Source organism: Apodemus sylvaticus, chromosome 7 (assembly GCF_947179515.1).
Source record: "Apodemus sylvaticus chromosome 7, mApoSyl1.1, whole genome shotgun sequence".
Classification (NCBI taxonomy): domain Eukaryota; kingdom Metazoa; phylum Chordata; class Mammalia; order Rodentia; family Muridae; genus Apodemus; species Apodemus sylvaticus.
This window is the reverse complement of record NC_067478.1, coordinates 106,393,258-106,418,776: the sequence shown is the minus strand read 5'-3', so window position 1 is coordinate 106,418,776 and position 25,519 is coordinate 106,393,258. Positions and strand designations below refer to the sequence as shown.

The following is a 25,519-nucleotide window of genomic DNA, read 5'->3' as shown; positions in this document are numbered from 1 at the left end:
TAGATGAAGATTTATGATACCAGGACTGAGGATTTAGCCATAGTGTGTGTCATTTACATCCATCCTATTGTTCCCATGTGACTATCCACGATGATGGGATGTGTGGTGATCTAAACCATGTCCTGCACCAGCCTAGAGTCCTACCTATGAAAATTATTTTAAAAATTAAAAGGTGCACCCAGAATAAAAAGCTTCATCAATGTTCTGTTCAAAGAGTGGGGAATGACACATGTGGTGTTTGAACTCTTAGCTTTAATGTTGAACCTCATTTTGTAACATATCAAATCTCCAGGATTTGCTTCATTTGTCATGAGAAAGAGGATCATAAACAGCTGAGTGGTGGTGGTGCACACCTTTAATCCCAGCACTTGGGAGGCAGAGGCAGGAGGATTTCTGAGTCCGAGGCCAGCCCGGTCTACAGAGTAAGTTCCAGGACAGCCAGGGATACACAGAAAAGCCCTGTCTTGAAAAAAAAAAAAAACCCAAAAAGAAAGAAAGAAAGAAAGAAAGAAAGAGAGAGAGAGAGAGAGAGAGAGAGAGAGAGAGAGAGAGAGGTCGTATATGTATCTGATTCTTTGGTACTTGTTTAGTTTCTATTAGCTTGCTAAGAGCCTTGGTCGTCCTATTAAATGACTATAAACCAGTACCTCCTTTGACAGTGCCCATCTGAATTCCATCCTTATCATCTGAGGTCAAGAGGAGCTCTACAATCCCTCTCTTCAGTAGAGCCTGTTAAGAAAATGAATGTTATGAACTCACTTTTATTTCTCTTATGGGAAAGCACAGATATTGTAAAATTAGATAACAAAGACATTTTGGTTCAGATGGAGATAGTATGAACTACAAAACAGGTATATGCAATGTTTGACAAATGGGCGTATAGATACTTTAGAAAGTAGAGAGGCTTTTAGGCCATTGGACGTATGTTCTGAAAAGAGACTGATCCAGTTTTTTTCTCTTTCCTGCACTACCAGATCAAAAGGTAAGTGGTTTGATTCTCCCTAGAGTTGTGTGGTGATATGCATTGCCTTTCAACACAAATCCCACTAGAGATAACCAATCATGGGCTGGAATTACAAAGCTATGAGTCAACGTAAGTCTATTCTGCTTATAGGTTAATTATTTCAGGTATCCTTTACTTTTTGGTTGGCATATATTTATTATACAGGATAGTAGGTTTCATCATGACTTTTCATACATGCATATGACTACTTTAATGTAATTTATTCCCACTGTTGCAGCAGTGGGAAATTGACTAATACAGAAAGGCTTGAGTGTAGAATGACCATCTACAACTTAAACAATAAAGAAATTGTTGTGTTAGGCTCAGCTTGATGTAGTTCCAGTTGTTGCACTACAGCAGTAGAGGCCTATGGGCTCTGATGTCCATGGTAAATGAAAGTTGGGTTTCTCAATGGCCATACTATGTAAGTATGTAAATTACAAAAAGAGAGAAAAGGTGGGAGATATTTGGAGCTATTGCAATGGTTAAAAACTAGCTCCATTTTAAACTGAGTTTCAAACCAATATATTAGAAAGAGATAGGAAGGAAGGAAGAGAAAAGTGAGAAGAGAAGAGAAGAGAAGAGAGGAGAGGAGAGGAGAGGAGAGGAGAGGAGAGGAGAGGAGAGGAGAGGAGAGGAGAGGAGAGGAGAGGAGAGGAGAGAAAGAAAAGAAAAGAAAAGAAAAGAAAAGAAAAGAAAAGAAAAGAAGCAAAGAGGAAACCTAGGAGTCAGGAGGATCTTATTCTTAGGCTTATGACTGTTGACAACAGGATGTCTAGAACATGGCCCTGAAGTCAGCCTTATCAACAGGCAAGTCCTGACAGCACTCTAATGAAGAGACTGATCTAGGAGTCACTTGATTTGTTTCTTAAAATCATTCTCCCTTTCCCTTATTATGTAATTATTATCCTACAATATTAACTAGATGCTCATTCTGTTTCAGTAATCTCATTTAACCACTTCTTGCTCATGAAAAGAATAAAACAAAAACAAAAACAAAAACCATGATACCTCATATAGCAGAGAATCACCAGAGTTAAAACAATTGTGATTTGTGCCTTTAAAACTCCAGCACCTGTCTTCTACTTTTGCAGGAGCTCTCAGATTTGCAAAGAAGGCTATTGCCACAACATTGCTATAGGTAAACTTGCATTTTATTTTTTTTAAACTATTATGCCTGGCAATTCCAAATTCTGAATTGCTATCAGGGAGAGGCTAACCCTGTTGGATCCTTAAAGTTCCAATTAACTTCATGAAGCTTGAACTCTGTATGGATTCTATCAAGAGTAACAAGAAATCCTACTATATCTGTAGCAAGGGAGAACTACATTCTGAAAGCCCTGCCTGGACCATAGAGACATAGAGACATCTGTCTGGAAATCAGACAGACGACTCAGAAGGCATGGGGTCTTCCCTGTGCACCTATTGTGTTCATATAGCCACATGCAATCATAGACGTTACTTAAAATGGTAACTGTTAGTGTTGTTATTGTTTAAGATAGGGTTGCCTATAGCCTACACTGCCCCTGAACTTTCTCTGAAGCTGAGGATGCTCTTGAGCTCTTGATCCTCCTGTCTCTGCCTCCCAAGTGCTGAGATTATGATGTACATGACCACACCCAGCTTTTTTGAACAATCAAGAAAAAAATAATATTAGCTGAGCAACAATGACTGACTTCAGGCCGTTCACTCCCAATTTCTTTGTTGGAAGTAAACAAATCTTAGATGGATCAGAAAGCTGGTGAAACGGGATATTCCCAAGGCTCTTCCCTAAGGTTATACAAGCAGTAACAACTGCTGTAGAGGGGAGACTATAACAGGTCAAATTACCTGCAAGTCATGTGGCAAGCTTCAAAGATAGTACAGTCTGGCTTCTCAGTGATGCAGCTACCTTTGAACCTCTCATGCTCCTGTGAGAAACTCCAAGAAACTCACCGATTCATTAAGCTAGCCTTGGGTAGAGTCATTTCTTCATTCTGTCATCAGTATTTTAACTAGTTTGTTCACATCTCTCCAAGAACAGTCATATACCACCCACAAGGCTGGCAAACACATATGCATTTTAGAAAGGCACAAAATTAAGAAGATATAAAAGTATAGCTACAAAGCAACTATCCTTACCTTCTTCACATAATCCATGTACTCGTTGTCCTTTTGAAATGAACCATATTCATTCTCTACTTGGACAGCAATGACAGGACCACCACGGCGGTACTGAGAAGCAAACACATAAAGATCGAAGAACAATCTTTCTGTTGGAGCAAAAGCCTGGAGTCCAGGATGCTAATAAAGATACCAGAACTGACAAAGTGCTTTCTCTCAGATCTGCTGGAGATGGGCACCTTCATTCATCTTTAAGCACATAAGCTCCTGAAGGCGTCTTACCTTTCACAATGTTTTATGGTTATAGGAGCAAGAGTTTATTTTCTATTTCTCATATTTATTAGCTATGATCTCTCAAACCGGCAAACTCATTTCCATATCACGCGACCCACCTTCCCACCTAATCCATCACATTGGCTTCCTATCCACTCCCGGCGACCCCTGTGAGCAGATACCTCAGACAGCTCCCTCTCTTTTCCTTCTAAGCAGACTGATTACCATTTTCCCATCACCATGGAAGCTGCACAGAGCCTATGCTCAGTAAGCGCTAACTGGATGCTATCAATATCCAGGAAGAAAATGGTGAGCTTCATAAGTCATCAGTATCTCATCCTCAGCCGCAAGGATGACATTTTCAAACACCTTTTCAGAACATTCCTGAGAATTGGTTATCTTTCCTGTCTCAAGCTACATCAAGAAGTTTATTATTTAACTCACAGTCATACTTTTAAGAGACATTTATATTTTACTTATCAAACCAAAGGATATTACAAAAACTGAACAATTGTTGTCTTACAAATTGTATGGCATTATATAAGGAGATTCTTGTCATGCCTCAGTCCGTGCTGCAGGCTAACTATTGAAAATGAAAGACATAATTTTCTCCAAGCATCAGGTATCCTGCAAAGAATGGAAGTGCACAGAGTCTGTGTTTTTCCCACTGGGAGATACTAAACTAGAAATAGTAATCACACAGACAAAAATTGATGCACAAAATTAACTATGCCATATATTATAGCGTAAAACTGAAAACTTCTAGTATCTGTGAATAGGACAAAAGCACGTAGTCTCTTCTACTGCAGAACATTCTACCATGATCAAGAAGAGTGGCAATTTTCAGATATAGTTTCTCAAGTGTCAAGAAAACGCCTACAAGGACTTCTGTGCTTTGTATTAAAAGAACATGCGAATTTTGGGGGGTTATATAAAAGTATGGTTAAGAAAAATGTTTGTCTCCTAAAAAGACAAATAAATTAGTGTGGGGCATGAGAAGAATTTTATTTTATTTTACCATAATATATATACACACATAAACACACACACACACACACACACACACACACACACACAAGCTCTCTTGCACTCTCTGAGACAGAGAATAAAATATGTGTGGCAGTCAAAATTACAATCTTACTTTAGTCTTTTCCTGCTTTATGACTCTTGACATACAGGCCAGGTCAAGCTGGTCACTTAGTATGAAGCTCCCCTGGCCCCTCCAAACACCAAACAATGAAACTTATAATAGTTATAAACTCCCCTGTCCTTTAGAATTGGAAACTCTCACTCTAAGATGCTATCATGCTGCCTGTGATACAATGCTAATGCTCCGCTAACAACATTCCCCCAGCTGCTTTTTTTAAATGACTTTAGGAGGTACATTTTCACCTGGAGAGAAGTATTTTGGGAATCAGATGATCAAAATACTTATCGACAGCCTCAATAAAGCCCTTGCTGGTTGTTCTCAGATCTGTCACAGGATTGCGCAGAAGCCAGCTAGGGACAAGAGGCAAAACATTAGCATGTGAAGCAGGAAGCAGGAGAGAGGATGGGTCTGGCTGGCTGAGCACAACAGATGTCTCTGCTCAGAGCCACCTATAGCTTGGATGTCTCTCTGTCCACCCAATGACCATAGCACTAGGATACTCAAATTATTCAGGGAATCTGTATCATATGGGCTTTTTTTCCAATGCCCTCAAAAACTCCAGAGATGTGTGAGACACACCAGGAAAACAGGCCAGCCCCATCTCCAGGCACTTTAGGTCTTCCCAGTTCTAATAAGTCAGGCTGAAAGACTGACCCTGGCAATGCTTCCAAGACTTAGCATTTTTCCATGCTTCCCTTTAGCTCTTTAGAATATGGTGCTTAGCCCCTAAAATAGTCTCTACTCCTCAGGCACAGGATCACATTTTCCTCAAATACCCAAGACTTCAGGCAGAATAGTAGTTCACAGGCCAATGAACTGGAGAGGGAAGGGCCAGGATCCTGAAGGCATTCAAGCAGGAACTGGCTCCCCCAAAACTCCTGCAATTTAAGCTCATGTTTTTTCTATGCATCACCTAGTTGTGGCAGAAAGATTTTCTTGAAGAAAATCATTGTTTTATTTTTTGACCTTAGGCGCAACAAGGCTCACCTAAAAGCAGAACCTAGAAGGACGATTGTCCATTCACTGAAGATGACAGAAGAGGACGCTGTGCCTCTATCTACTGGGCTGAGAGTAGGTATCATGATAAAAGAACAAGCCAGAAAAGCAAGAAGACAGAGAAGGAGCTGAGATCTCAGTGTGTGGGAAAAGGTCACCTGCTTTCAGCCAGAGACACATCTGAGGTCTCTAGAAGAAGCACAGTAGTTGTGATCATATTCCTCTTGAGTCTCTTGAAGCTCATGAAAAGAATGTGCATTACACCTTTTCTGTGAAACAACAGGATGGCAAGTCCTGTATTGATACATTTGTCTTTGTACTGGTCTTAATCGCCACATATTCGATGCACCAAAACTCATATCACAAATATGCTTCTGAAAACTAAGATGGCAGAGGCATCCAAACCTCCCCCACTATTCTAGACATCATTCCACTGTCGGGGCAAAAAGTACAGAATTCGATTCAGGACAACTAGTGACAGTGACAACCATACTCACTGGCTTGAAAAATTGCTTCTTGCAAAGTAAAACACCTTACTTTAGTCACAACACAGACTCTGGGGTATCTCACCTAGGTAATCCACCCAAGTCAACCTCAGCACAGATATATGGCCCTGGTCGAAGAATCACCCACAGTCCAATAGTCTCAGCAAGCAACACATAGGCCCTAGAAAGAGAAACAAAGTCAGCCTCTTTTTGGATGGTCCAAAGAGGCTGCTTATAGAGGGAGCCCACAGACACAATAGGGTGTAGAGATGTCTTCCATCTTCCTTCCCTTTCTCTCTCAATCAGAGGTGAGGCTGGGGCAGCTTCTCCTCAAACATTGTAGGCATAATGTTATTGCACACCGTGTACAGATTATCCTTGTATTATTCAAATGCTGATTTCTGTGCCCCCATATCTGGTCACAATGCTTATTCTGAGAATCTTCTGTCTCAACGTTATGTAAACATAGCTCCCAAATTATATTCTGATGGTCAATAAAGCTAGTTGCTCAGCAGTGACTGAGTAGGGGAGAGAATAGAGTTGGACTTGGGGGGTGGGGAGAAAGAAGTGGGGATTATCCACTCTCTTCTAGGAGACAGGATAGGAAAACACCTAGAGCTCAGAGAGCCAGGTCAGTAATAAAATTCAAGTATCACTGGGATTTTGACTGGGAGATAGCCAGATTAGTTTAGGGGATTAAACAAGAGTAATACTGCTCAGTTGTTGCACCCTTAAAGCTGTAGAAATAAAGAGCTAGCTAGGTTAAAAGGAAAACTGCATACCACACTTTATTTAAAAAAAAAAAAGCCATTAATAAAACACAGTTAGGGAATCACTGCAACAGGTAGGACGCCAGAGACCCTGTGATCTGGGTCTGCACTAGCACTAGGCATCACAGCTGTTCCCAGAGCCCTACTGGAGGGATTGCACTGAGTACAGGGGTACTATCTCCAGCATCAGCCTTGCTAAGCTGAAGCAGCCATCCAATCCCAACTCAGGTGTATTGGTTCCTCTATAGACCGGTAGCATCTAGTGTCTTAGATCCCTAGCTTCAGTGAAATGGGGGATCAGAAGCTGCAAAATAAAAAGCCATGACTAGGGGCTATCCAAATTCTGGGCTGCAGACAACACTTCAGACTCAGACCCTCTCTGTTCTCAAAGTAGAACAGAGGACTTCTCTTCAATCTCAAGTATCTTCACCCCTCAGGAATATCCTTCTTGGATCAGCTCACAGAGGCAGAAAGACCACATACTCCAGGTCCAGGATCTCAGAGAAGTCAAATTTCCCCCTCTCTGGCTCGTGGAGGTTCCATGGGATGTAGCTAGAAAAGGGGACAGAGAAGTACAATAAGCATCGTATTTCCCCCAATTTACAGTGACCAGACCAAGCTCCAGTGTGTCTCTACATTGCAGTGAGTTGAAGTTTCCAATGAAAATTGGAACCTCTGCTATACAGACAGACCCATGTTTTCCCTATTATCCAACTATGTTTCAATATGCCAATTATCCTAGGTTTCTACAGGTTTATATATTTTTCTCTCACAGACCTACTCTTTAAAATAACTATCAATCATATAAAGAGAATGGGAAACCACAATAAAAATGTATATAGCTCTTAATAATTATTTCTAAGAATGAATTAAAATAAGAATAATCAAATAGTGTCTACAAGCCAGCAGGATAAAGGACAGGCCCGCCTTTCAACCTCAACAAGGAGAGAGCTAGCCAGGGCCAGCACACATAGGGCAGGTGTACCCCACATCAAAGGACATGATCAAGATTTGTTCTTACTATGTGACTCTGTGTGTATCAATGACACAGTTGGAGTGTAGTGCTCCTAACCTGATTTCCCACAAACTCTGATTTTTAAACAGAGTTTTTGCGCAGTGGGAAAATTGGAGTGATAAAGGTGTGACATGATATGGGACTGACGGAATTTAAGATGGAGGGATGAAAAATTGGTCTGTTGAAAATAATACCCATTTATAGTTGTAACCTTGTGAGAACACAATGAAAGTGATAAATGTTACTTATATGTGACTAAGGAAAGTGTGCGGAAATTTTTTTTAAATGTAGGTAAGATAAAATCATTCCTCCAATTAATCGCAAGCAAATATATTCTGTATTTGCAAATACATATGCAATGGATCCATCCAGAAAATACACTATCATGATTTTCTATCCTTTTAATAATGTAGCACTGAGTAAAGAACAGAAGAGATGTCAGAGAGAAAAGATGGATGAATCAGCCTCACAGCCAGAGTTGGAGGAATGAAATGCCTAAGAAACAAAGACAATGAACAGCAAAGGAATGATGAGGATACAGATTTAAATAGACAGCTAAACAGCATGATCTGTGTGGAGACAGCAGGAAGAGCAAATGCTTATCCCACGAGTGTGAGGACCAGAGGGAAAATCTCCAGAACCCGGGAATATAGAGCCGCATGTGTAGCTCAAGCATCTTTGTCACTATGGTGCTCCGGAGGAGGTGGGGACAGGAAAATGCAGCTAAAACCTATCAAAAGAGACTATCAAAGTAAATTTAATTATGTTCCAAAAGTTCCATAGTGCAAGAAAATTAGAAGGAAGACAGCTATAAAAAGATAAAGATAGGGATAAACAAATAAAACTTATTTCCAAGTACCTAATGGGTTAAGAAAAAAATTACAACAAAATTTATAAATTATTTGAAAGAAAATGTCATTAAAGCAGCATATTCAACTCAGAAGAAAAGACGGTAGAAGGAGAGAATATATTAAGTCAAATGGCAAGGACATGGGGATTTGTGCATAACTCAGAAATTGTGAAACAGAAAAGCTAATAGACAGAAATGATCAACAAGGCTGCAAACTGCTTGCTTAAAAAGAATAAAAAGCACAAAATGACACTTAAAAAGGGAAAATGGCCCAATTACACAATACAATGTGTAACTTCTGGTAAGTACAGGACAGAAAAATGGAAAACTTTTAGTCTGAATAAATCCAAAATAGAACAGAAAGGGAAAGACATAGACAAATGGGATACATTCCGGACAAGGAGAAGACATGATTTCATAATTACTGAAGGTCCCGAAATCATCACCTCATAGACATAGATGACATCATAGGATCTTACAGATAAATCTTAATGAGCATTCACTGTAAAAGTCAGTCTGTGTAAATCATTTTCAAAGAGTAGAAAAAGATTCACTTTATAATCTTATTTATAAGACTGAGATGAAGTATGTATAAGGGCACACATAAAAATTGAAATCAATTTCAGTTATAGCTATAGATGAACATATTTATAATACACCTCTACTAAACCAAGTCTACTACTCAATGGATGCACATACATCTGTGTTATTCAAGGACTCTAGGTGACTAAATATCAGCAAAATTGTAAATGTAAATCATCACTTCAAGAGAAGAGTGGAAAAAAATTATATGACGCCACTAATAGCTCTTAGTAAAACTCAATAATTACAGGCTGGCAATGTAACCCAGTGGTAGATTGCTTACTACTGTGTGCAATGATTTTATCACCTGCATTGCAAAAACTAGAGAAACTCAATTATTTCTGACTAAATCATTGGCACATTAAGAGAGACAGGCATTGGTTTCCTGCCTCTCAGCTTCACGTTTTCTTTGGTTGGTTTCAATAAGTAGGTGTTAAGCTTTGCCACCAAAGCAGGTGGAGGACACACAAAAGGAAAGGTCTCTGATGCTCAGGCCATGTTGTTTTGCTCTGGTCCTGTATGATGGATGGAGGGACAGTGTGTGGATATATGAGGTTAACTAAAAGAGACAGCTTTCTCTTTTTTTAATGCTCAATACACTATAACCCATGATGACCAATGAAGAATTAAAAAGGCAATGTGAAGTTAACTGTTCTCACATTCATATCATTAATATTTATTATAGATGTAAAACATCATATACTACATAGCATTTTGCTGATAATTTTTGATAAAGAAGCAGAAAACCCAGAAGAGGAAGAGGAAAAAGAGGAAGAAAAGGAGGAAGAGGAAGAAAAGGAAGAAGGGAGAGAAGAGGAAAAAGAAAGGGAGGGAGAGAACAGGGAAGGAAAGAGGGATGGAGAGAGGGAAGGACAGAGGATGGAGGAAAGAAGAAAGGAATGGAAGAACGAAGAGAAGGAAGGAGGAAACTCATTAACAGTCTTTCTACAAAAACTGCAGGCTCTAATGTTACCAGTCTGGCAAGATGTGCCCAGGAACGCAATAATGGCATGAATGTTAATGGGGCAACCAACTGATCTTTTCAGTGGATTTGAAGCCTACTCCATAGGACATACCTCGTGCTTACTTCTATAAACCTGAGCAGGTGGCTAGAAAAATCATAGGCTACACAGAGGAAATTAGTACTATCAGTTTGCTAAATAAAAATATAGTCTACTTCATTTTGTCCGGGTGGTGTTTTGTTTTGTTTTGTTTTTTCCTTTTATTAAAAATGAATTCTTCTCATGTAATAAATCCTAATTACAGTTTCCCCTCCCTCTACTCCCATTTGCTTCCCATCTTCCATCTGGATTCACTCCCTTTATGTCTCTCATTAAAAAAGAAAGTGCTTTTAAGAGATAATAAAATATAACAATATAAAATATAATAAAAGAACAAAAAACTGGACAAGACAAACAAACTGAAGGGAAAGAGCCCAAGAGAAGGTGCACAAGTCAGGGACTGCTCACTTTCACATACAGCAATTCCAAAACAACCACTAAGCTGTAAGCCATAGTATAAATATAATCAAGTTAACTTCTAAATACTCATGTCCACAGATTAGTGCTGCGCCCAGCTTTCATTGAGGAATTTCTAACTGTAGCAGCTGGTCAAAGTGCTGAGAACAGGAAATGCTGTAGAGCTCAACTCTAAAAACTTAGCCGGTATCACCCCTCCAGGCTCAGAAAGCATCAGGCAGGAAATGGAACAAGCAGGAGAGTCAAAGGATTGGCAGGTGTGTGGCAAATGACTTTTTCTCAATACATCATGACCATTGTACCCATGAGCTCAGTAGAGTTGTGATCACCTGCACGAGACCATCACAAGACTGGACCTGTCCTCACTTCACCATTGAAGAAAAAAAGGTTTATGGACATGACAGGAACTATAGACAGTTAATGGTGGCTAGGGAAAGGGTCATCACTTCCTTTAAAGGTGTAGCCACTGATAAGATGCCCATGTCCCAGGAAATAACCTCCCACTCATGCACATGCAAGGAATCCTAACTGAACTGAGTCTGTCACATGAAAGAAGACATGAAAGTAGGAAAAGTATTTGTTGAAAAGAAGGGTTTCAGTGGGGAACTGGGGTTTAGGAATGTAATGGAAGGCAAAAATGACCCAAAATTCACTATATACACACATGTATGAGATTGTCAGGGAATAAAAACAACAACAACAAATAATATGTTATTTATTATTTGAAACTTCTAGAAGTTTCACATTAAGATCTTTTTTGTTTGTATCACTAAAAATACAAAGAATATTAAAATGTGTATCTATAAGTAAAATGTGTTTACATACATATATACATATACATAATACATATATGTCATATACATACACACGCATGTGTGTGTGTGTGTATACACATATATATATATGCCTTCAGCATGTCACTAAAGCTAGTGGCTCGTAAGTGATTCAATAGTATTTGCTGAAAAAGTACCCATCCTCTTATCAACTTTATGCAAAGTTTTGATTAAAGAACAAACTAAGTATGATATTTAAGTGGCAACTGGACACAAATGTAAAAGGACCTGCTGAAAATGGCTACTCTAGAGCTAAGTCTTCGTATCGTGCTCTTAAAAACGGAACCCCAATTTTGCCAGTCTGCAGCAGTCTATCAGGACAGACTGTCTTGAAGGCAGTAGCGGGGTACTCACGTAGTGACAGTGTTGAATCCACAGGCTTGCAGCTTCAACAAGCGGTCCTTCCAATACTCCCTGGGCACCCGGAAGTAGTGTATGGAGCCTCCAACTATCATGAACTTGTGACCATCCAGGGTAAAGTATGCTTTGCCCTGAGCATTGGTTTTAGTGCTAAGTCCTACAGATCTGTTCTTCAGCTCAGAGGGGGTCAGACGAGACCAACTGAACCTAATTGGAGGGGGAAAAGAAAAGAGGTTTGCAGAAACCGCTGCAAACCTCTGCGGCAGCGAGGCTCCCGATAGCAGGACACACCGGATTGCTTGTGCCCCTTATTTTCCCCAGGAAAAAGAGACAAAGCTTTCTGCTCCCTACCGGCACCAACCTGGCAGGAGACTTAAACACATCGTCTGAGCGAGGAGCAAAACCTGATAGGACAAGTGGCAGGAAGAAGATGGCCATGATTCTCTTCCAGGAGCGATGCTTACTGTAAGGAAAAGAGACAATGACACGGGAAACATGGTGGCCCCTTGAGTCACAAGGACTAGAAAGATGCTTCAGAATCTTCTGCGGCAAAGGACATCCATCACAATCCATCACAGGTGTTTCCCCAGACAACCTGATAAAGGAAGGCTGTAGCTCCACCCGGTTCCACCCGAGCCTCCCAATTCCAGGACTCCCACAAATCCTCCTCCCATAGGACACATCTCAACGGGACGAAGTTGGGCACTGAGCAGGGAGAGATTCAGGAAAGGTGGGACACTCCATGAACAGGATACAGGGAGCCTGGGAGGTACAACCAAGCACCTCCTCTCCATCCTCACCTCCCTGTCATGCCCAGAATCAATGTGCAGACCTTCAGTAGGGTAGAGTACAGAGGGATCTGCAGAGGGAAGAGCTGGGGCAGAGAGACTTGAAAAGAAAATCCTGGGTGCTAGCTCCACAAAGTCCTTGTGCGTGCCTGACTGGCTGATCTACAAAATACTGTGTGGGAAGTCTAGAGGCCTCCAGGTGAGCATATCAGGATAATGGGGTGGGGGGATTCGGGAGGGGCATGCGCCTCAAAGAACTGGCAGGGCCGGGGTCTTGGACTCTAGAAACTTCAGGGGAAGCAGAAAGGGTCACCTGAGGTATGCCATCACGGGAAGCCAGAGAGCGAAGGTCCTTGCAGCTCCTGCTCTCTTGGGTGCCTCAGACACACAACCTCCAGTCAGGACTTAAGTCTGCAGGCCCGATGCAGTGCCGATGTCTGGTGGAAAATACTTCAAGAGTTGGGATGCGGAGGTGGGGAGGTGGGGAAGTGGGGAAGTGGGAAGGTGAAGAGGTGGGGAGGTGGGGAGGTGGGGAGGTGGTGTCTCATAACCTTGACACCACAATGCTACACCGCCAGACTTGCAGCCAGCATCTAGATCCAGGATCTTCAGGAACAGTGTCCACAAGAAGCTATTGTCTCTGAACCCTGTACTGCAGAGCCTTCAAGGTATCCCAGCCTCCCTTTGTCCCCAAATGCCTCTCAGCGCTGGGAATAAAAAGGGAGGATCATCAGAGTTATCTCAACCTTGGCTTCCTTAAACTGCAGCCAGCTGGCTCACAGCACAAAGAGCAGACAAAGGAAGGAGCAAGAGCAGAAGACTCCAAGAAATTCACACATCTGATAAGCACTTCGAGCAAAGTAACAGTTTACAAAACCCTCATCCTTCCTATATACCAAAGACAGACTGAGAAAGAAATCAGAGAAACAAGCCCATTCCCTATAGCCTTTTAAAACCTAGCCCAAGGAGTGAATGACTTACTATTTTGTTAAGTACTCATTCTTCTCAGTCTGCTCCCTTCCCTTCCCTCCCATCACCCAGTGATATGAACCTTAGGTCTTCTGTCATTTCCCATGGACTTCCATGGTTTTCAGACTTCTATTTGTTTATTCCCACTGTGTTTTCAGGTTTTGTGAATTCTTTTCCTCTTTTTTTTTTTGCACATATAGTCTTTCTTCTATCCACTCCAGACCGTGTGCTACGCGTTATAACAAGTGCAGAAAATAACCCAAAAATAATTATGATTTTTTAAAAGGGCCAGCACCCAAACAAAACTCTCCAATAAGAAAAAACAAAAACAAACAAGCAAACAAACAAACAAACAAGAAAACCAGCCAGGCCACATACACATTTAATACCTGTGGATGGGATGGGTTACAAAGCCAGACACCAGACTCTGGAAGGAAAAACACCTTACCCTGCAAAGCAAGAAATAATACAAAAGAGCACAGTACACAGCGGGAAGGAAGGTGGTGCACAGCTGTGCACCCAGGCTTCTCTTCACTACCAAGACCCAGCTGCCCCAATGCCTTGCATGTGCTCCCAATGGCAGAGTTCTCTTGAATGGTTCATGTTTCTATCCTCACAGTACCTTCCTCCAAAGACCATGACAATCTCAACAGAAGCAAGCATGTTCTTCCACAGCCAACGCCCGGATAGTCCCTTCACAGCATGTATCTAGTGTTAAAACGCTTGCTTGCTTGCTTGCTTGTCTATGCAATGCTTGGGGTTTTGTTCTGTTTGTTGGTTTCATTATTTCCCACCACCAAGTTTAGATAAACAAGTTCACTTTGCATTAGAAAAAAAGCATTTACTGAACTCAGAATTTAACAGTAGAGAGTATGTTTAACTTATATGAGGCCCTGAATTCAATGCACTACAAAAAGTATAGAAATTTCTTTCTTAGACATCACAAAGATTTTTTTAATATATCATGGGCATTTCATAAAGTCAAAACAATCTATTGCTTTATGACTGACAAGGGAATTGTTTGTTTTTAGGATGGTAACACAATAGATCATGGTTAGAGAGGCACAGTCTTTGAAAACATACATAGAGACAAGAATATACAAAATGGAACCACATAAAGTTCCATCTTGAGTTCAGAAACTTCAAGGTTATCTTCCAGGAATGGATTGTAACTTTGTTATACACAGTTGGCTAGCATGCCAATGGTTCCATGCTCAACTCCAAGCACCTCAGGGATAAAGATTAAAGGAAAAAAATCTACTTTGGAGAGGAAAAGAAATATATCATCATTCTTTAAAACTGATGCAGTCTCAAACAGGAAAGCTTCTTGAGTTCCCCCAACAAATATGCCAAAAATTAATTATGACAAGATAAAGAAATTCTCCCTTGGCAACTTGAAAAACATCACTACCCTTCTCCCACTGTGGGTAGTGCTCTGCACTCTGTATCCTTTTGAGAATTTCCTGAACATGGTCAGTGCTTTCTCCTTTATCTCTACAGAAAAGGGAAACATTTGCCTAGATCTTTTAGTTCTCAAGGGCATTTATGTTGACTTCAATAGCACTGTGAATTGTGAGCCTATGTCCACACCCCTATCTCTGCTCCTGCAAGCACTCTACTGATGAGCCCCACTCCAAACACCATGTAAGATGGATTTTAACTTTGTCTTAAGCAAAATTGAACCAAAAAAGGGATTTATTTATATTCCATTGAGCTTTGGGGAAAGCAGAGACTATGGATGTTCAATTCCTTTCTGGATCCCAATATCCCATGACGTCTGGGTGTAAAACATGCTCTCAACAAGTATCTACTGATTAAACAAATAATTTAGGCAGCTGCAGGGAAAGGGCTGAATCCTCCCAAAGTGATTGCCCCCATGACATTTGACATAGAGAGATTAGAGTGGGGACTCCAAGTTTTAGGAGAGGAGTTTGGCAACAATCCAAGCAGACAGGACTAGCCACCCTGAGACAGCAAAAGCTGAGCCTGCGATCTCTGTGAATCTCTGTGAAACCTGTATATCTCCTTTTAGGCTGAGATAGAACATACCTGGTTCAGTACAAATATTCTTGGACTTCAGAGAGAAAAATTTCAACAAACCTGGTTTCCTGGATCCTTTGCGTGTTTATGTGTACACACATCTGTATTCATGCATGTATGAATGCGAACATAAATGGAGGCTGAAGATCGGTCTCTGGTATTGAACCTCAGGTACTCTGAAGCTTGATTTTTGATGCAGGATCTCACAACAGGCCTGGAACTCACTACAAAGGCTAAGTGGGCTGGCCGGGGAACTCCAGGAGTGATGGCTTCTCTCCACTTCAAGCAGATTCTCATGCTGACTGAACTGACTCAGCTAACTCTCCAACCTAGTTTCATAGACCTTTATTTAATTGGCTTTGCTATTTCTAATTCAAGCAACAATGTAGACCCAAAATGGATCAGAATGTCTGGTTGAAAGGACTTTCAGCACCAGGATGAAAGGGCTTAAAAGGGGGGAGTATAGGGGGTTAGGTGAGTGTGGCTAGGCGGCGTGGGGGAAGGTGTCCAGGCGGGCCCTTGCCTGGGCACCTCTGCCCCTGAGGGGCCACACACACAGACATGGTATAGAATAGAGTTTATTCAGAAACAGAGAGAGAGAGAGAGAGAATAGAGAGAGTGGAGGCCGGCCATGGCCACGTGGAGGGGGTAAGAGCCCCAGGGACAGAGAGGTGAGAGAGTGTAGGAGAGCAGAGAGCAAAGAGAGAGAGGAAGAGCAAGTAGCCCCTCTTATAGTGGGCCAGATCTCTGGGGCAGGGCATACCTAGCTATTGCCAGGTAGGTGTGGGGTGGAGCTTAGATAAAACCCCAACACTGGTCCCACCACATAAGCAAGGTATGCCTAGTGGGAGCCTTTTGCCTCTTTGTCTGAAGCAGAGAAAGAGAGAAATAGAAAAGTCTGCCTGTCAGACAGAATCAGAAGCTGTTCAACCAGGTGATGGCAGGCTTCAGCACTGGTGGCACTCAAACAGGGATCCTCTGAGAGTTTGAGAGTGGACACCACAGAAAAAGTGAGCGCTCACAAAAGGTGAAAAGTGTGGTAAGTATTTCTTGGGGGTAATAGACATAGGAAAACATAGACAAGGCAGTTCAGAAAAAATAAGGGAGCTTGGAAAAGCTAAAAGTCAAAAAGAAAGAGAAAGGGGGAAAAGAAAAAAGAAAAAAGAGAGAAAATGGGTGTGCAGATGCTTGGGAGTGTGTTTTGAGCTCAAGGGGCTAAAGAAAGAGCAAGCAGGTTTGTCTTGCTCACAGACTTTATATTAAATGACTATTCTGAATATTCAGCTGGTTGCATCTCATAGTTAATTACTGCATACGAAAATAGAAAAGTTGAACTTTATTAAGGCCTAAGAGAAAAAAATGTTTGTGGAAAATGTTTCAGATTGATAAATGCAAGGGATGGTTAGAGGATGTGAAAGAACTTGGATGATGATGATGATTTAGGAGTAAAAAAAAATGCTTCCGGGTGTAAATATACCAGTTTCTGTATCCATTCCTCTGTTGAGGGACATCTGGGTTCTTTCCAGCTTCTGGCTATTATAAATAAGGCAGCTAGAAACATAGTGGAGCATGTGTCCTTATTATATGTAGGAGCACCTTCTGGGTATATGCCCAGGAGTGGTATAGCTGGGTGCACAGGTAGTACTATGTCTAATTTTCTGAGGAATCACCAAATTGATTTCCAGAGTGGTTTTACCAGCTTGCAATCCCACCAACAATGGAGAAGTGTTCCTCTTTCCCCACATCCTCTCCAGCATCTGCTGTCCCCTGAGTTTTTCATCTTAGCCATTCTGACTGGTGTAAGGTAGAATCTCAGTACCGTTTTGATTTGCATTTCCCTGATAACTAAGGATGCTGAACAATGGAGTGCTATTCAGCTATTAAAAACAATGAATTCATGAAATTCTTAGGCAAATGGATGGAACTAGAAAGTGTCATCCTGAGCGAGGTAATGAAGTCACAAAAGAACGCACATGGTATGCACTCACTAATAAGTAGATGCTAGTCCAAAAGCTCAAAATAAACAAGTTACAATTCACCCAGCACAGGAAGCTCAAGAAGAAGGAGGACTTAAGTGAGGGTGCTATGGTTCCTCTGAGAAAGGGAACATAATACTCACAGGAGCAATAAGGGAGGAACAGAGGCTGAAGTAAAGGCCACCCAGAGAGTCCCCTACCTGGGGATTTATCCTATAAACACATATATCCTATAAACACATCCGTCCTATAAACAGTCACCAAACACCAAAAGGAGCATGCCATGGCTGTCTCCAGAGGGGCCCTGCCAGAGCCCTACAAATACAGAGGCAGAAACTAGTAACCAACTATTGGACTGGGCTAGGGGTCCCCAACAGAGGATCTGGAAGGTGATCTGGAGGAGCTGAAGGGGTTTACATCCCCATGGGAAGAACAATGACTTCGGACACCCAGACGCCCCAAGACACCCAGGGACTGAACCATCAACCAAGGAGTACACGTGGTTCCAGCCAGAATTGTGGCAGAGGAATGCCTTGTTGGGCATCAGTGGGAGGAGTGGTCTTTGGTCAGGTAAAGGCTCAATAGAGGCCCCAACAAAGGGAAATGGATGGGAGGTAGGGAGTGGGAGTATGTCTGGTAGAAGGGCATACACATGGAGGCAGGGGGTGGAAGGAAGGGTTGGGAATCTTTGGGGGGGGGGGCTTTTGGGAGGGAAACTGGTAAAGGTTTTACCATTGGCAATGTAAATGAAGAAGATACTCAAATTTTTTTTTAATTTTTAAAAAATGCTTCAGATAAAAGATTTTTAAAGTTTGTAAATGCAAGTAAAGATATATTAAATTGGCAAGTGCAAGTTGTATATTTTGAATGTCTAAGAAGATGTTTTATGGTATATAACTACAAGTTATAAGGATGTAAGAAATGATTTAAGATGTAAAAATGGGAAGTTTCATATCCCCCCACATATTACTATTATTTCAAGGTTCCAAATTTTTTATGATAAAATTAAAGATTTATATGGAAAATATTTCAGATAAACATGCCAAAATCGACAATTTCCATAAAAAATTAAAGAGTAAAGTGGTAGACATGTAAAACATTGCTAAATTAATTGAAATATAGGATAGAAACATTTTATGATAGAATTGAATATTTACATGGAAAATATATCAGATGAAATTGTAGAAAAATGTAGAAAAGCATGTTAGAATTGAAGATTTTCATGGAAAATTTTATATAGATATAGTAGTGGTAGTCATAAATGTATTCCTAAGTTGATTGAAAGTGGAATTATAAACGTTTTCTGATAAACTTGAAGATTTACATGGAAAATATTTCTGATAAATTGAAGAAATATATAGAAAAACATGTTAAAATTAAAGATTATCATGGAAATTATACAGATAAAATGATAGGCATAAAGATAATTCTAAGCTGATTGAAGGTGGAATTACAAACATTTTCAGATAACACTGAGGATTTACATGGAAAATATTTCTGGTAAAATTCAAGAAATAGACATGTTAAAATTGACTATTTCATGGAAAATTTTACATATAAAATGGTAGTTATAAAAACTCTATAAATAAATTGAAGGTGTAATTAGAAACATTTGTGATAAAAATCAAAGATTTACATTGAAAACATTTCTGATAAAATAGAAGTATATAGAAAGACATATTAAAATTGAAGATTATCATGAAAAATAATGCAGATAAAATGGTAGACATAAAAAAATTACTAAATTAATTAAAAGAGGAATTACAAATATTTTCTGATAAAATTGAAGATTTACATGAGAAGTATTTTGTTAGTCTTTATCTTTTTATTGGGGAGTTGAGTCCATTGTTGTTAAGAGACATTAGGGAATAGTGATTATTGCTTCCTGTTATTTTTTTATGTTATTTTAATGTTTGTGTGGGTATCTTCTTTTGGGTTTGTTGGAAAAAGATTACGTTCTTGCTTTTTCTAGGATGTAGTTTCCCTCCTTATGTTGGCATTTTCGATCTATTATCCTTTGTAGGGCTGCATTTGTGGACATATATTGTGTAAATTTGGTTTTATCATGGGATATCTTGGTCTCTCCATCTTTGATGACTGAGAGTTTTGCTGGGTATAGTAGCCTGTGCTGGCATTTGTGTTCTCTTAGAGTCTGTATGAAATCTGCCCAGGATCTTCTAGCTTTCATCGTCTCTGGGGAGAAGTCTAGTGTGATTCTGATAGGTCTGCCTTTATAAGTTATTTGCCCTTTTTTCCTTACTGCTTTTAATATTCTTTCCTTGTTTAGAGAATTTGGTGTTTTGATTATCATGTGAGAGGATTTTCTGTTCTGGTCCAGTCTGTTTGGAGTTCTGAAGGCTTCTTGTATGTTCCTGAGCATCTCTTTCTCTAGGTTAGGGATGTTTTCTTCTACAATTCTGTTGAAGATATTTACTGGGCCTTTAAGATGTAAATCCTCGCTCTATACCCATAAATCCTAGGTTTGGTCTTCTCATTGTGTCCTGGAGTTCCTAGATGTTTTGGGTTACCAGCTTTATGTATTTTGCATTTTCTTTCACTGTTGAGTCAATGTTTTCTATGGAATCTTCAGCACCTGAGGTTCTTTTTTCTATCTCTTGTATTCTGTTGTTGATGCTTGCATCTATGACTCCTGAATTCTTTCCAAGATTTTCTATCTCCAAAGATATCTTAATTTGTGATTTCTTTATTGTTTCTACTTCTACTTTTAGATCCTGGATGGTTTTGTTCAATTTCTTCACTTGATTGTTTGTGTTTTCCTGTAATTCTTTAAGAGATTTTTGTGTTTCTTCTTTAAGGGCTTCTGCCTGTTGACCCATGATCTTCTGTATTTCTTTAAGGGATTTTTATATTTTCTCTTTAAGGGCTTTTTCCTGTTGACCAATGTTCTCCTGTATTTCTTTAAGGGAGTTATTTAAATCTTTCTTGAAGCCCTCTATCAGCATCATGAGATACGATTTTAAATCCAACTCTTGCTTTTGGGACTTGCTGTGGTGGGAGAACTGGGTTCTGATGTTGCCATGTGGCCTTGGTTTCTGTTGGTAAAGTTCTTGTGCTTACCTTTTGCCATCTGGTGCTATTTGGTACTTTTGTCTCTGGCTGGAGTTTGTTCCTCCTGTAGGCATGTAAGCCTGTGTCCTTACTCCTCTGAGCTCAAAATTGAAAGCACTGCTGGGAGATCTCTCTCTCTCCTGGAGGGCTATGCATAGAAGGCTGTGGAGTTTCCTGGTTCCCTGGTACAAATGGCAGTGGGAGACTTCTGACCTAGCTCCTCCACTGATCTTGGGCCCTGTGTGCTCCTAACTGGTCCCCTCCAGAGAGAGGGTAGAGATCTCACCTCTGCTCTCAGAAGTGAAAGTGCTGCTGGGAGATCACTCTCTCCTGGCAGGCTATGCACAGAAAGCTGTGGAGTCTCCCGGCTCCCTGGTGCAAATGGCCCAAGGTTCAGAATTTTAACATTATTCAGTGGAGTTCTGATATGTTAATGGATCATTGGCAGCTTACAATTCAGTCACAAGCTCAAGATTTTAATTTCCCTTTGGTTGATGTCTAAATATAAACATTAAGATGCTTCTCACCATGCTAAAAACATGTCTGTTCAATCTAACCTCTGGATGGAGGAAAGAGTGTTCTGTGCCTTTTAACCCGAACCTATAGCCTTTACTAGGTCTCAGAGGCATGAGTCTACTCCTGTTGTCTAACAGACACATGTTAACTATATTTCTAAAATACATATTTCAATACAATAGTAAATAATAATGCACATCTTTTTGTAAACTAAAGTTCACATCAGCTTTAGAGAATCAACAATACTGAGTCTTGAACCTGTCTGCCACAGATCAACTGGTCTCCAGATAAGTACACATGCCTATTCTTGAAAATGGGATTTTCCTTTGGTCTTGGGTTTTCTAATCTGCCTCAATTGCTAGACAACTTTCATTTCTGTTCCTAGTTTATAATTTTCTCAGCAGATTCTCACCTGGCTGACAGACTCGATCCAGGGATCAGCTGTGAAACTGCTGAACTCTGCACTTGCTGAAAGCTGATGTTAATTAGTTCAGCCAATAAGATTGCTCCCTGTCTTTCATCTGGATAGCTAATCAGATGCTTTTGATAAATGCCCCATTGCCCAGCCTTTGACTAGCATTTCAGCCTTCCTGGACTTCTTTGCAATATCCCAGTGTCAGTAGGAAAAGCACAGAAGAGAGATATGAATTCCATTGTCCCACTCTACAGGTTGACATGCTGGGTCAAAGAGGAACTCTACTGGGTACACTCTGAAAACAACCCCATATCTCTTGTCAGGTTTTGTAGCAACCTGTGTTTCTTTGACTCAAGTGTTAATGACTGGGCAAATGAATGTTCCTATGTCTGGAGAATTATTTAATGTAACCCGTGACAATTGCACTCTTGATAATTGTATGGGTCCTGATTAAATGTAGTTTGCTGTGTCTGTAATTTGATTGTGTATCTAACATTGTACAAAGTATTTCTGTCACGGTATTTTGTCAACCTTCACTTGATATGTTTCCTGTTAACGTTTCAGAAGTTTGGTGTGCAAAAAGTGCCAATGTTGGATAAAATTTAAAAAGTGTTGAGTAAACCTAAGAGAATGGTCAGATTAATTATTGCTGAAATTCTTGCTATGTTATCTATTATAGCCACTGTTGGGTTCATAAAAAGAGAGAGGGGTTTAGAGCATGGAATAAGGCACTGTGGGGAAGGGGGTGCCTATGTGGGCCCCTGCCCAAGCACCCCTTCCCCCTGAGGGACCAGACACACACAGACAGGGTATAGAATAGAGTTTATTCGGGGCAGAGGATGGGAGTTGATGGGATAGTGGAGGCAGAGAAAGGCAGAGAGAGAGAGAGAGAGAGAGAGAGAGAGAGAGAGAGAGAGAGAGAGAGAAGAGTAGAGAAATGGAGGCTGGCCATGACCAATCATGTGGAGAGAGGGGGGGAGGGGAGCCCAAGAGGGGCAGAGAGGAGAGAGTGCCAAGAGGCAAGAGCAATGAGAGAGAGAGAGAGAGAGAGAGAGAGAGAGAGAGAGAGAGAAGGCGCAAGTAGCCCCTTTTATAGTGGGCCAGGCCTACCTGGCTATTGCCAGGCAACTATGGGGTGAGACATACCTGGCTGTTGCCAAGTAATTGTGGGGTGGAGCTTAAACAGAATCCTAACAGCCACTGCTACTACTGCTGCAGTATCATTGTGTCAATTTGTTCAAACTGCTCAATGTGTTAATGACTGGTCTAAGACATGCTAAATCCCTGCAATTTGATGCTGAAAATGATGCCTCTGAATGGTTGGAGCAATTAAGAAAAAGCATGCCTTCCTGGTCTTCTTTTACTCCTTTGGCCTTTTTAGTGCTTGCTTTAGCTACTCTAATGGTTATAGGATTATGCCTGTTACCACTTGTGGTTAAGTGTGCCCTCCATTCCTGTCTGAACATCCCTAAAGAGCTCCATCATATATGGCTCAAAACTGTAACCTAATGGGTTATGTCCCCATTGCAGAGGCTGACAGTCAAAGATTAGGTAAGATTCTCTCATAGAGAATTCATGTACGGATGATGGGTAAGGTCCACACTTTTTGAGGGGACACCTAAGACAAGCACAGTCTTTCTGTGCCAATAGCTGAGACAGCTTTGGCTTGTTTAAAATAAAAAGGGGGAAGATGTCAGGAGACATTTGCCTGTTTTTCTGCTAGGCAGAGTAAAGGTGGGTCAAGGTCTGTTGATAGATTTCTCAGCCTGCAGGGGGTGGAACAATAGGGGGAGGCGCACTTGAAGCTCAAGGCAGGAGGCTGAAGAGTCTATTGATTTTGGTGGAAAGAACAGGGAAGCCTCTAGATGAAAACAGACATCTTATGTGTTTATTTCAGCAATTGTTTCTGTATCTTGTGGCTACATCATGCTGTGAAGTATAAAAAGGCTAAGAAAAATAAACTCGAGGCTGATGCGGGATTGACCTGCAGCCCTCCCGATTCTAAATCTTGACTTTGTATCTTCTTTCTGCCTTTCCTATAATAATCTTCACTGACCCCTCAGAAAAAAATGTTCAACTCTTGCTGGTGGGCTCTGTCACATGTTATAGTCAGAGAAAAAGAGGAAACATGAGGAAAATCAAGTGACATCTGATTGATTTTAGTTCCAGTGTACTATTTGAACTTGACATAAACAGTTGTCTCCTTATGATTGGTTGAGACTCAGACCCTTGTTACAAACATAGGATATTCTGATATTCTGTCTTTATATAACCAGATGCATCTCATTACATACAGAAAAAATATGTAGGCCATATTTAAAATATGTAGAGAAACTGAGAACAATGTAACAATGTACAGCAAAACTGAAATGATACCCTGCCTCTACTTGGCCACAATGTGATAAAGCCAGATAGCAATACCAAAAGAAAGAACAGAAAGCACAGGAATTGCAGAAACTAAATAACACACCACTGAATGGTAGCTGGAACAAAGGAAAAACAAACAAACAAAAACGAAATTTAAAATTTCCTAGAATTAAATGAAAGTAAAAGCATAGCATACCAAGGCCTATGTCTGGGACATAATGAAGACAGCCCTAAAAGGAAGCTTTATAACACCAATTGTCTACACAAAAAACTTAGAGATCTTGAAATAATAAGTTAATAATGTGCCAAAAGCTTTGGGAAAATAAAAATAAATAACACCCAAAATGAAGCAGATGGAAAAGATAAAGTCAGGGCTGAAAGAGACATTTTTTTATTCTTCTCTCATACAATATATCCAACCTCAGTTTTTCCTCTGTCCACTACCCTAGTTTCCCTCCTCTTCTCACCCCCAGATCCACTCCTCTTCTGTTTCACTTCAGAAAATAGATGGCCTTCCAGGAATATCAACCAAACACAACATAACAAGATACAATAAGATTAGGCACGAACCCTCATATCAAGGCTGGATGAGGCAACTCAGTAGGAGGAATTAGGACTCCAAGAGAAGACAAAAGAGTCAGAGATACCCCCCACCCCCACTGTTAGGTGTTCCAAAAAAATACCAAGCTAACACCCATAGCATTTATGCAAAGGACATAGCCTAGACCCATGCAGAGTCCACAATTGCTGCTTCAGTCTCTGTGAGCCCCTATGAGCCCTGCTTAGTTGATTCTATGGCCTGTGTTTTCTGGGTGTCATTAACCCCTCTGACTCCTGAAACTCTTCTTCTCCCTCTTCTGCAGGATTTCCTGAACTCTGAGCAGAGGGACCTGACAGAGATCTCCAATGTGGGATTTCATTTTTAAAATGTAAATAATCAATGAAATGAAGATTTGATTCTTTGAAAATATTAATAAGGTTGACAAACCTCTAGCCACATAACCCCAAGGTCAGACTATCATAAAAAAGACTCATCAAAATCTTAAGATACAACTTCAAAGATTAAAATCTAGTGATCATTACTATTCACCTCATCAATTATTAATCCCTAATTTATTTACCATTAATCACCTTAATACAGATGATAAAGGTTTTACTCCTATACAAAAACATTGGGCTCCCCTACAGCAGACAGTTACTCCTTTAGTAATGTGGAAGGATCTTTTAACAGACACCTAGAAAGGGTCAGATATATTCACCTCAAAAAGAGGATATACATGCATTTTTCCACAGAATACAAAAACCCCAATGTAGATCCCAAACAGACTTATTCAACCCTTCACCAAAAAGCCTCTATCAAGAACCGTCCCCCCAAAAAAGTAAAAAAAAAAAATTAAAAAAAGTGAGAGAATATAGAAAATAAAGAAGCTTATTCTCTCTCCTTCACATAATATTTCTAATGTTTTTCTAAGATTATTTAG

At 40.4% G+C, this 25,519-nt stretch overlaps 1 protein-coding gene across 1 annotated transcript in view; it reads right to left on the bottom strand.

Moving 5' to 3' along the window:
* The window catches only part of Glb1l3 (galactosidase beta 1 like 3), a 42,435-nt gene extending 29,422 nt beyond the window's left edge, over positions 1 to 13,013 (bottom strand). The window contains exons 1-8 of the mRNA XM_052189670.1: positions 13,000 to 13,013; positions 12,260 to 12,361; positions 11,893 to 12,105; positions 7,264 to 7,332; positions 6,096 to 6,191; positions 4,779 to 4,879; positions 3,125 to 3,225; positions 648 to 729 (exon numbers count right to left, since the gene is read on the bottom strand). Coding sequence (XP_052045630.1) covers positions 648 to 729; positions 3,125 to 3,225; positions 4,779 to 4,879; positions 6,096 to 6,191; positions 7,264 to 7,332; positions 11,893 to 12,105; positions 12,260 to 12,361; positions 13,000 to 13,013 — 778 coding nt within the window. The remainder of the gene's footprint in view (positions 1 to 647; positions 730 to 3,124; positions 3,226 to 4,778; positions 4,880 to 6,095; positions 6,192 to 7,263; positions 7,333 to 11,892; positions 12,106 to 12,259; positions 12,362 to 12,999) is intronic.
* Positions 13,014 to 25,519: the final 12,506 nt, after the last annotated feature.